Source organism: Megalobrama amblycephala, linkage group LG5 (genome assembly GCF_018812025.1).
Source record: "Megalobrama amblycephala isolate DHTTF-2021 linkage group LG5, ASM1881202v1, whole genome shotgun sequence".
In the NCBI taxonomy this organism is placed as follows: domain Eukaryota; kingdom Metazoa; phylum Chordata; class Actinopteri; order Cypriniformes; family Xenocyprididae; genus Megalobrama; species Megalobrama amblycephala.
Genome location: NC_063048.1, coordinates 35,766,140 through 35,776,720, shown reverse-complemented (window position 1 = coordinate 35,776,720; position 10,581 = coordinate 35,766,140). Strand labels below are relative to the sequence as shown.

Below are 10,581 nucleotides of genomic sequence, written 5' to 3'. Positions count from 1 at the left end.
TACTCACACATACTCACACAGATACTCATATACTCACACACATATTCACACGCACTCACATACTCTCACACTCACAAATACTCACACATATACTCACCCACATACTAGGGCTGCACGATTAATCAGACGATTAGAAGAAAAAACACTGAAATCGCACTTAAACAATTTGGCTTAGTGCGATTATGAAATCGCAAAGCTGCAATTATTTTTTTGCGTGACTTGTCAATGAAGTACGGCTCCAAATGCTGATCCATCTGAAAGCACTGCGAGTTTGAGTCGCTTATAATGTGCATTTCAAAAAGCAACACGCATCAAACATCTTTCCAGACATGAGAAGCATTTATTAACATCTTGTCCAACAAAAGACAATATTTAATAACGTGTATTTACTTCATAACGACAGTTGAGCGTCCTTCTGTGGGATGGTGTGTCTTCTTACACAGAATAAGGCAGTCGTGTGTTTATTAGTCATGTTTAATCAATCAAAGCGTTTCAATCTTCTGTTTATTCAGCTACAGCGATAGTATGGGATTTCCTGGAATGACGTGTTATCTACTTCTACTGCAGGCCATATTTGCAGTTTCTGCATGAGAGCGCCCTCTGGCTTTCAGATGGAGAAGCATTTACTGCTGATCACAGAGCCGTACAGCTCTGACAAGCTACGCTTGAAATAATCGCAGCCTTCGCCAAATCACGTGCGATAAAATTGCTATAAATCGTGCAGCCCTATCACATACACTCATACTCACACACTCTCACACTCACACTCACACACACATGTGCGCGTGACAGAAGGCAGCCCTTATCACGAGTGCCGCGCTCCTCCTCCAGAGCGAAGCGCTGATTCCACTCATGCATCACACACACATCCATGTGCGTCCCTCATGAGAAGCCTTGAAATGTAAAGGGGAAAGAGCTCGAGGCTTCCGCGTCCTCCGCGGGTTTGTGGAAGGCTCTCGGCCCTCGCGTGTTCATCCGTGCTTCAGTGACGGCCGTGAGCCGCGGCGCTCCACGTCCGTGTGCCGGCGCGGAGCAAACGTCACCGGGTGAGCGAGAAACACACTCCAGAAATGAACCCCATCCTTCCCCTCGCGGTCTCTGACAGAGCGTCATCCGTGCGCCCAGGGTCAAAGGGCAGTGAGGCCGAAGTTACAGCGGCAGTACATCATGCCGCTGGAGTCGTGCCAGCTGTCCGTGATGGGGTCGTAGCGCTGCACCGTGTTCAGGTACGAGGATCCCGAGTGACCGCCGACCACGTAGAGGTAGTTATCAACCACGGCCGAGCCCACGCCTGCAGAAACACACACACACACGTCAATAATCACAATACTGTCTTCTGCAGAGCTTTTTCATGCTCAAGATGAACATGGAATAAACCAGAATAGTTGCTCTTTTATATCGTTTTTGCCCTTATATTCATGATGCTCAAAAGCACACTGTATTTGTTACGATCAGGTTCTTCGCTCTCACCTGTGCGCGGCTCGTTCATGGGCCGACACGCCGTCCACTGGTTCTGATGCGGGTCGTATCGCTCAATGCTGGATAAATGAGAGACACCGTTGTGTCCGCCGACGACGAAGATGAAGCCCAGCATCACGCCCACTCCGAAGTTGATGCGCTTGTCGGCCATGGGCGCCACCATATCCCATGAGTCTTTGCTTGGATCGTATCTCTCCACACTGAAACAAACATCATGAATTTAACTCAATCCTGCCTGACATTAATGACCAGACAAATAAAGTTTGAAACAGATGAAACCATGACAGCGTCCCATGAGTCTGTGTTCTTTCCAGCCTGAACACGTGTGTTTGGAGAGACGATTCCACCGAAACGCATCTCTCCAGGGACGGCGCTCATGGAAACACAACGACAACACCAGAACCGTCCCATGAGCCACTGACTAAACCAAACCTGACTCAATTAACCAGTGGCTGTAACTCCTGCATTAACATTTGCTTCTCTACTAAACTAACATTAAAAATAGAATAATTCTCATTTAAACACAGAACTATAAAATTAAATTCATTCAGTAGTTACATAAGAAACAAGGCCTTGAACTCAAGTGTTTCTGCTAATATACCAACCGTTGTTATAGTATCATTGATATTTATTAATATTTTGAATTTTTGTTTTAATTTTTCTTAAAGTTTTAGTAATTGTATTGTGTTTTTGTTGGTTTTATAAGATTTAATATGTCTTTGATTTTTATTCTTTTTTGTTTTAGTTTTAACTATTTTAGTACTTCAACTTATACTAAATAGAAATTTGAAATATATATTATTCTTCCACTCTTGTCTTGAGTCTACGGAAGCGTATAGAACCGTATGATAAAAAGTTATGAAATTTGGCACACTGATAGAGGACAGTCTGAAACATTACTATAACAAATTTGGAGTCTCTACCTCAAACCCTCTAGCGCCACCAACAGTTCAAAGATTCACTCATGTTTATGCTTATAACTTTTGATCTCTAAGTCCTAGAAACAAAATTATTTTTTCCTCTGATTCCATGTAATGCACCCTATGACGTCATTTCCTTCATGAAAATGTTTCCGCCATTTTGAATTTTCCTACTTTTTCGAACTCGTTTGTCCAATTTGCACGACATTTGGACGATATCCAATTTTCTTTTTTCGGCCATTTTTAATTTTGTCATAAAATTCGGTGTTTTACGAACACATGAACGTATCGTTACGAAACTCGATATGATTCATCGAAGCCATGTAAAGTTTTAGGTCAGCGCCCCCTAGTGGTCAAGAGATAATGAAATTTAAGAAAATGCTTTTAACATATAAAAAAATTCAACATATTGTCATTTAATCTTCATCATTAGATTTGTTGGCTTATGCTGAGTCTTATGATACCAAATTTGTTATATTTTACTATACTTGCTGTCTGCCATATTGAATTTTATTCAAAACCTCCAACAAATTTTGTCCGATTTGTACGAAATTTGGTATGTAGCATCTACAGACACTCATGACAAAAAGTTATTAAAGATAGACCCAACCGTTGTGTTATACTGCGTCAACAAATTCTCCAAATTGGATGTGCGGCTGTATCTTTGCAAAAGTTTTGTGTATTGACACTAAACTTGGTACATGTCATCTCAAAAACATGACTTGAGGGTGCATGCAGAGTTTCACCATAGCGCCACCTACTGCTCAGAAGTTATAAACCATGCTATTATAAGTGCTTTAGCTGATGTGATTTAAACAGCTTCATCCTAACCTCATGATCACAGATGCCCACAAATATTTCCTTTTCTGTCCTTATTCGGTTTGACCCCGTAATTGTTGCTTGCAGCTATATTTCAAATACTTTAGTTAGTGATAACACCAACTCTAATTACTCAAATGAAATAAATCTTAACTTAAAACTAACACCCAGAATGCAGTGCTGCCGTACCTGTTCATGTGCGCAGGGCCGTAGCCGCCGATGGCGTAGATCATCCCGTCCAGCACAGCGGTGGCGAAGCAGCTGCGTGATTTGGTCATGGGCGCCACGGGCTGCCACTCCTTCACCTTGGGCACGTATTTCTCCACAGACTGCAGGTAGTACTGGCCGTCGTAGCCGCCGAGCGCATACAGCTCCCCCGCTAACACCACCACACCCAGCGTGCTCCTGCATTCGGCCATGTGCTCCACCGACGACCACGTGTTGCTGTCGGGGTCCCATCTCTCCACGGTGCTCTCGTGCCGCCGGTAGCTGATGCCCTGCCGCATGTGGGTGGCGATGCCGCCCACCACGTACACCTTCTGCTCCAGGACGGCCACGCCGAACTCATAACGCGGCACAGTGAGCGGAGCCAGTCCGATCCACGAGTCCGTCTGCGGGAAGTACATCTCCATACTGACACACACACACACACACACACACAGAGTCATCATGTGCAAAACTGCATCAGTTCAGCTTATTAAAAGTCAACTCAACAAAGAATCAATCAACGTTAGGGGTGGGAATTCCAAAAATTGTTTTAGACACTTGATCTTCAGTCATATTATTGGTTTGACTGCACTGACACTATCAGATGAGAACAAAACTGAGCTGAACTGATCTGAATAATGACTCTATTGTCTTCAGTAGAGCTGCTTTACCTGTGAAATTGAACTTGTTTCATGATAGATGAACTTTACACACTGAACTGAACTAAATAATGACACTATTGTCTTTGTTGATTGATTCATTCATTCAATGTTGATTCAATTCAGATCAATGTTGATTCAATTCGGTTCAATGTTGATTCAATTTAGTTAAATGTTGATTCAATTCGGTTCAATGTTGATTCAATTCGGTTCAATGTTGATTCAATTCAGTTCAATGCTGATTCAATTCAGTTCAATGTTGATTCGATTTAGTTCAATGTGGATTCAATTCAGTTCAATGTTGATTCAATTTGGTTCAATGTTGAATGTTGATTTGATTCAGTTAAATTTTGATTCAATTCAGTTCAATGTTGATTTAATTTAAATGTAGATTTAATTTGTTCAATGTTAATCCAATTCGGTTCAATGTTGATTCAACTCAGTTCAATGTTGATTCAACTCAGTTCAATGTTGATTCAATTTAGTTCAATGTTGATTCAATTCGTGCAATGTTGCTTCAATTCGGTTCAATTTTGATTCAATTTAAATGTAGATTTAATTCGTTCAATGTTGATTCAACTCAGTTCAATGTTGATTCAACTCAGTTCAATGTTGATTCAACTCAGTTCAATGTTGATTCAACTCAGTTCAATGTTGATTCAACTCAGTTCAATGTTGATTCAATTTAGTTCAATGTTGATTCAATTCGTGCAATGTTGCTTCAATTCGGTTCAATGTTGATTCAGTTCAGTTCAATGCTGATTCAATGCTGATTCAATGCTGTTGATTTCTAATCAGTTCAATGTTGATTCCATTTAGTTAAATGTTGATTCAATTCAGTTAAATGTTGATTCAATTTGGTTCAATGTTGATTCATTTTAAATGTAGATTTTATTTGTTCAATGTTGATTCAACTCAGTTCAATGTTGATTCAACTCAGTTAAATGTTGATTCAATTTAGTTCAATGTTGATTCAATTCGTGCAATGTTGCTTCAATTCGGTTCAATGTTGATTCAGTTCAGTTCAATGTTGATTCAATTCAGTTCAATGTTGGTAAGATTTGTCATTTATGAAATAAAGTAGAAACAGCTATAAAAGCATCAAACGAACACAAAGCGCGTGTGAGTGTTTGAAAGCAGCCGTCAGTCAGTAAGTGAGTTTCGTGTGTCTAATATTAACACTGAGATACTGTGAGAGTTGAGCAAAAGCCTGCGTTTCTCACAGCACACACAGACTTCATCATTTCCTAACTTAATGGAAGTTTATATACTTGTCTGATGGTTTTGTGTGTGTGTGTGTGTGTGTGTGTGTGTGTGTGTGTGTGTGTGTGTGTGTGTGTGATTGGCAGCAAGCATCATACAGCTGTATCTAGTGGACAAAAGTGCCATCACACATATGCGGTAAAAACTAAATCCAAAGTTTTCGGAATAGATCCAGAATCGCCAGACAGAACCACAATCATCATCTGAGAATTCATTTTTTCCTAATTAAACAGTCAAATATTAAACGGTCACAATTAAATGGTCAAATATTGTAACTCGTTCACCTTTCCAGCGTGGCGAACAGCCCGGCTTTGCCCCCGACCGCCAGCAGGACCTTGGGAGCGCAGCGCGGCCGCGTGGACAGCACCGTCTGGTAGGAGAGCCGGTGTTCAGGCATGAAGTGATACTTGAGGGCCTCGTTGAGCAGGTGCTTGCAGGCGTGGTCGTCTCGGATCAGGTGATTGGCCTCGTAGAGCCGCGTGAGGAACTTGACGCTCAGCAGCGGCAGCCGTACGCAGTGCAGGAGCTGCGCCAGATACTGCTGCCGCTCCGTCAGGTCGTACTTGATCCAGGACTCCAGGGCGTAGAACACCGTCTCCTCCGTCACCACGTTCAGGCAGTCGTTGGAGACGATCTCGTCCAGCTCGGCCCGCGTCAGCTCGAAGAACTCCTCCGTCTGACACACCTCCTCGAAGTTTTGGCAGATGAACTTGGTGGCCGCTAAGCACAGATCGTGGCAGCCGTAGGTTTCGGCGAAGCGCGAGATCCCGATGCAGTTGCCGGCGTCCAGCTGGCTCTCCAGGAAGCTGCAGCACTCTTTCAGAACCAGCTTGACCTGCAGGAGGTTGGCGGCAGGAAGTAGAGACTCCACCGTTTCCTGTGAGATGAAGACTGTTCCTGTGTAAGCGTACTCCACTATGGCCTGATGGAGAGACGGAAACGGCACGGTTAACTAAAACACTCCATCAACAGTGTGACGGCTCTACAGGGTCACGTCTGGGTCACATGTCTCCTCAAAATCAAAAGAACATACTCAATATTTTAATGCATATGATCTATTTTGTAATTCTCATTATTCTCTGGGGGAATTGATATTATTATGAAATATTATTCCAGTGTAAATCAGCTGTTTTCTATGTGAATATATAGTAAAGTGTAATTTATTCCAAAGCTGAATTTTCAGCATCAGTCTTCAGTGTCACATGATCCTTCAGAAATCATTCTGATATGATGATTTATTATCAATGTTGGAAACAGTTGTGCTGCTTTTATTTTTTTGGAACCTGTGATATTTTTTTCATGATTCTTTGAAACAAAAGCAAAACAGCATTTTGATAATAAATCACAGAAATAAATCATATTTGTGTTATAAGTGTATTAAAACAGAACACAATATTACACAATATTACTGTTTTTACTGTATTTTTTGTCAAATAAATGCAGGCTTGATGAGCAGAAGAGACTTCTTTAAAAAAAAATCATTAAAAATGAACTTTTGACCGGTAGGTCATAAATTTAGGTCATATATTAGCCAAATGGTCATTATATATATATATATATATATATATATATATATAAAATTAATTTAGCAAATACTACAATTATGTACATATATTTCACAATTTATACTATACTATATAATTATACACATATATAACTATATAATATATAATTACATTTACATACAGTATATGTAATTTTTTATACGTATATATATATATATATATATATATATATATATATATATATATATATATAGCCCTTTGAAGGAATCGGATAAATGAATGACTCAATTACTTTAGATATTTATCAACATCCAACAGTTTTAGATTCTTATTTAGGGTATTAATATGAAATAATAATTTAATTTAAATGTCATATTTGTAATATGTCTATTTGTATTATGTCATATTTGTCTATTTGATGCTTTTGTCATTTAACACAATAATGACTTTAAATTATCTTTTGGGGGTAATTTCTCAGCCAAATTTAATGTGTGATTTATTTGCAAAATATATATATATTAACAATTATTTTTGATTTTGCCGTAAAACACGATTTGAACATGATCTTGACAGGTGTTCAGAGATTCACCCAGAAGAACATCAAGCATTATTTCATCTTTTGTAATCACAGTAAACACATATGAAACAGACGTTTCTCACCTTGAGCGCGGCTTCATCGACGCACTGGAACTCCACCTCTGACGTCTCTTTCTCAGACAGGTTGCCGGTGAACATGGCCTTGAAGTACGGGCTGATGCTGGCCAGCACCACCTTGTGCGCGTGAATCTTGGCGTCTCCCACCCGCAGCACGATGTCGCAGAGCTCATGGTCCTGTCGCAGGAGCTGCAGACCCTGCAGGAGCTGCTCGGAGTGAGGCCGCGTCAGACTCGCAAACATGTACGACTTCGCCGACTGGTCCATCTGACGAACACACAAAACCTGGCTAGTTTAGCTCAGCGCTTAACTGCTTAATCAATTCTCATTTTGAGGAAGTGATACTGATTCACTAAACATTATTTGTAGTGCCTGTCATCCAATAAACACAATAAGCTTTGATACTTATTCTCAAATTCTGTCAGTTTTATCATGATAAATTGTGTCTCTATAATGCGTGAAGCGATCATCTCCTCTCTTTACTACTAGTTACAGCACCAAATAAACATGAATGAACATCAGAAGGAATGCTGAAAGATTCAGAACAACTTACTGAAATGAATCATGTCTCATCGATCAACCTCAGTGAGACGTCAATAAACAGCTTGAGAACATAAGGTCACGTTTCGTTTCACTCTTTATTTTATTTATAACAAGATCTTAAGAGTGTGTCAGTCACTGCGCATGAGTGTGAAGAACAGAATCAGAGAGTTCAAAGGAGTCACGAGAGCTTTCTTCAGTTCTTCAGGGACATTTGACTCCCAAAAGCGCAGCCGATGTGAACAAACATCAGCAGTCGGGAGACTCTATAGCGCATCTGAAGTCAGTGATCAAGAGAAAAACACTTCAACAATCCCTCAAACTGTGCAAAACATTTACCCAAAACTATCATTTTTCAGCTGCACATCCTTATGAACAACACTTCTAAAGCATTTATTAACCTTAACTAATCTGTTAACATTAGTGAACTAACAACACTGTGAATATTATTAAATGTTAATAAATGCAGTAAAAATACATTGCCCATAGATAGTTTATGTTAAAGGTGCAGTATGTAAGAATTTGTCCGCTAGAGGCCTATTCAAAACAAAGGCGTTTGGGACACTTGGGACATGTGGTCTCCACCTCAACGGACGGTGCAAAAGAATAGGGATTGGACTCGGTTAGAAATCATGTTCATGGATGTGATTATTAACGTTACTGTAGTGTGAAGCAGAGCAGGAGCGAGTGTTGTGGAGCTGAACGAGGAGCTGGAGCGATTGATCAACACACCGCGAGCAGCGGGACTTTTATTATGACACAGTCGCCGGTCATGAGTATGAGGAAACACAGCTCTGTTTATCATATTAGATACATTTCAGAGTGTTGAAAATGATGTTATAACGTTACTCTGAGCGTTCGCTCGGCGGCTGCTGTGAGACACTGTTACACACTGCAGTAAGATAGATCGATTTTACAATATCATATTAAATGCTGGATGGCTTGTGTTGATAAATGGCATGCAATTAATTTTAAAATGTATTGTATGATGGAGAAAATGCTGTATTACTGTTACTAAAAATAAAGCAGCATCTGATGATGCTATGTTAGCTACTTCACAAAATAGTGTTTTTCTCTGAGGCATGGTAAAGCATGATACTCGCAAAACATCAATAAAATTAGATTTAAACAATAAGACTAAACGTGTTGAGCTTTATAAAAATAATTAGTTTTCTGTCTATAAATATATCAAAACAGTTGTTCCCTTGTCTATTAAAACATGTAAAGCATCTTTGGTGTTTCCATGGTTTCTACAAAATAAACCCGGAAACCGAGGGTAACGCGGGAATGACGCCATTGACAGGCGACTCCTCACACGTCCTTGGTTAACATTGCAATTTTCTCACGATTTACAAATAGTTGCAAACATTTGGGATATTGTAAGTACTCAAGTGAACAAAATATATAACACTGGCCTAGTGCTTTTTGGATATTTTACTGCAAAAATATTACATATTGCACCTTTAACTAATGCATTATCTAACGATTGTGTAGTTACTGAAAATTCTTCTCGTCTTTACTTGTTTAATGTATAAAGCTTTGGCAGTACTGAAAGTGAACACAGTAAAGTACGTGAATTGAAATGGGAAGCCGTGACATCATCAAACATCCGCTCAGATCAATGATATCGAGGTGTTCAAATCTCTCTCTGAATCGAGCCTCTGTCCATCAGAAGTGCGCCCTCGACGCCTACATAGACAGCACACCCTAACTGCTGTACATGATGCCATCTAGACATGCAGCTCAACACACAAATGCCAAATCATGCTTTTGTAAATCATTTCATCAAGTCATAATTATGACATTTTATCTCATAATGTCACATTTTTTTTATCTGACAGTCATAATTTCGACTTTTTAATCATAATATTGGCTTTTTATGTCATAATTTTAACTTTTAATGTCATAATTTCGACTTTTTGTTATAATATTGTCATAATATTTACTTTTTACGTCATAGTTATGACTCTGTATCTCATATGACTCATATAATTTTATTGCCTGTCATAATTTCAACTCTTTATGACATTATATTGCCTTTTTGTCATAACAGAGACATTTTATGTGATAAATGCGATTTGCTAAAGCATGATTTATTTCGAATGCTCCCTATGAAGACAAACATGCGCCCTAGGTAGGCAGCAGCAGCAGCAGCAGCAGCTCACTAGATTTGACACACATCCATTCAGATCTCCGAGCAGCAGAAATCACATCAGGTGTATTAAGTGAAAACATCACAGATCACAGTCATATTCGGACATGAAAATCATCTTCGTCTGACATGAATCAGCTGATATGAATAAATAAAGCTGTTCATTCTATGCTAACATTAGCATCCGCATCTAGAGCTGAGCACAGCGGCGTTTAGCGCTCATTTACACCATCCTCGGGTTTATTTCATGCTGTAAAGTGCAGTAATAAAGTGTTTAGTCAATGTTTACCTGAATGTCTGGCTGATTTCTGGCAGTTTGAAGCGCAACACGGCCGCGACTGTCAGGAAAACAAACACAAATCAGCGCATGCGTCACTTCCGGG

The 10,581-nt window shown here is 39.8% G+C and overlaps 1 protein-coding gene across 2 annotated transcripts in view; it reads right to left on the bottom strand.

Moving 5' to 3' along the window:
• Positions 1-10,581, bottom strand: part of LOC125269214 (kelch-like protein 28) — a 10,723-nt gene continuing 142 nt past the window's right edge. The window contains exons 2-7 of one of the 2 annotated variants that reach the window (XM_048192071.1): positions 10,488-10,536; positions 7,513-7,773; positions 5,632-6,269; positions 3,408-3,851; positions 1,471-1,679; positions 1-1,291 (exon numbers count right to left, since the gene is read on the bottom strand). In XM_048192071.1, the coding sequence (XP_048048028.1) occupies positions 1,128-1,291; positions 1,471-1,679; positions 3,408-3,851; positions 5,632-6,269; positions 7,513-7,773 (1,716 nt within the window). In that variant the 5' untranslated portion in view covers positions 10,488-10,536 and the 3' untranslated portion in view covers positions 1-1,127. Of the gene's footprint in view, positions 1,292-1,470; positions 1,680-3,407; positions 3,852-5,631; positions 6,270-7,512; positions 7,774-10,487 lie in introns of both variants that reach the window. The other variant, XM_048192072.1, reaches the window with a different exon arrangement.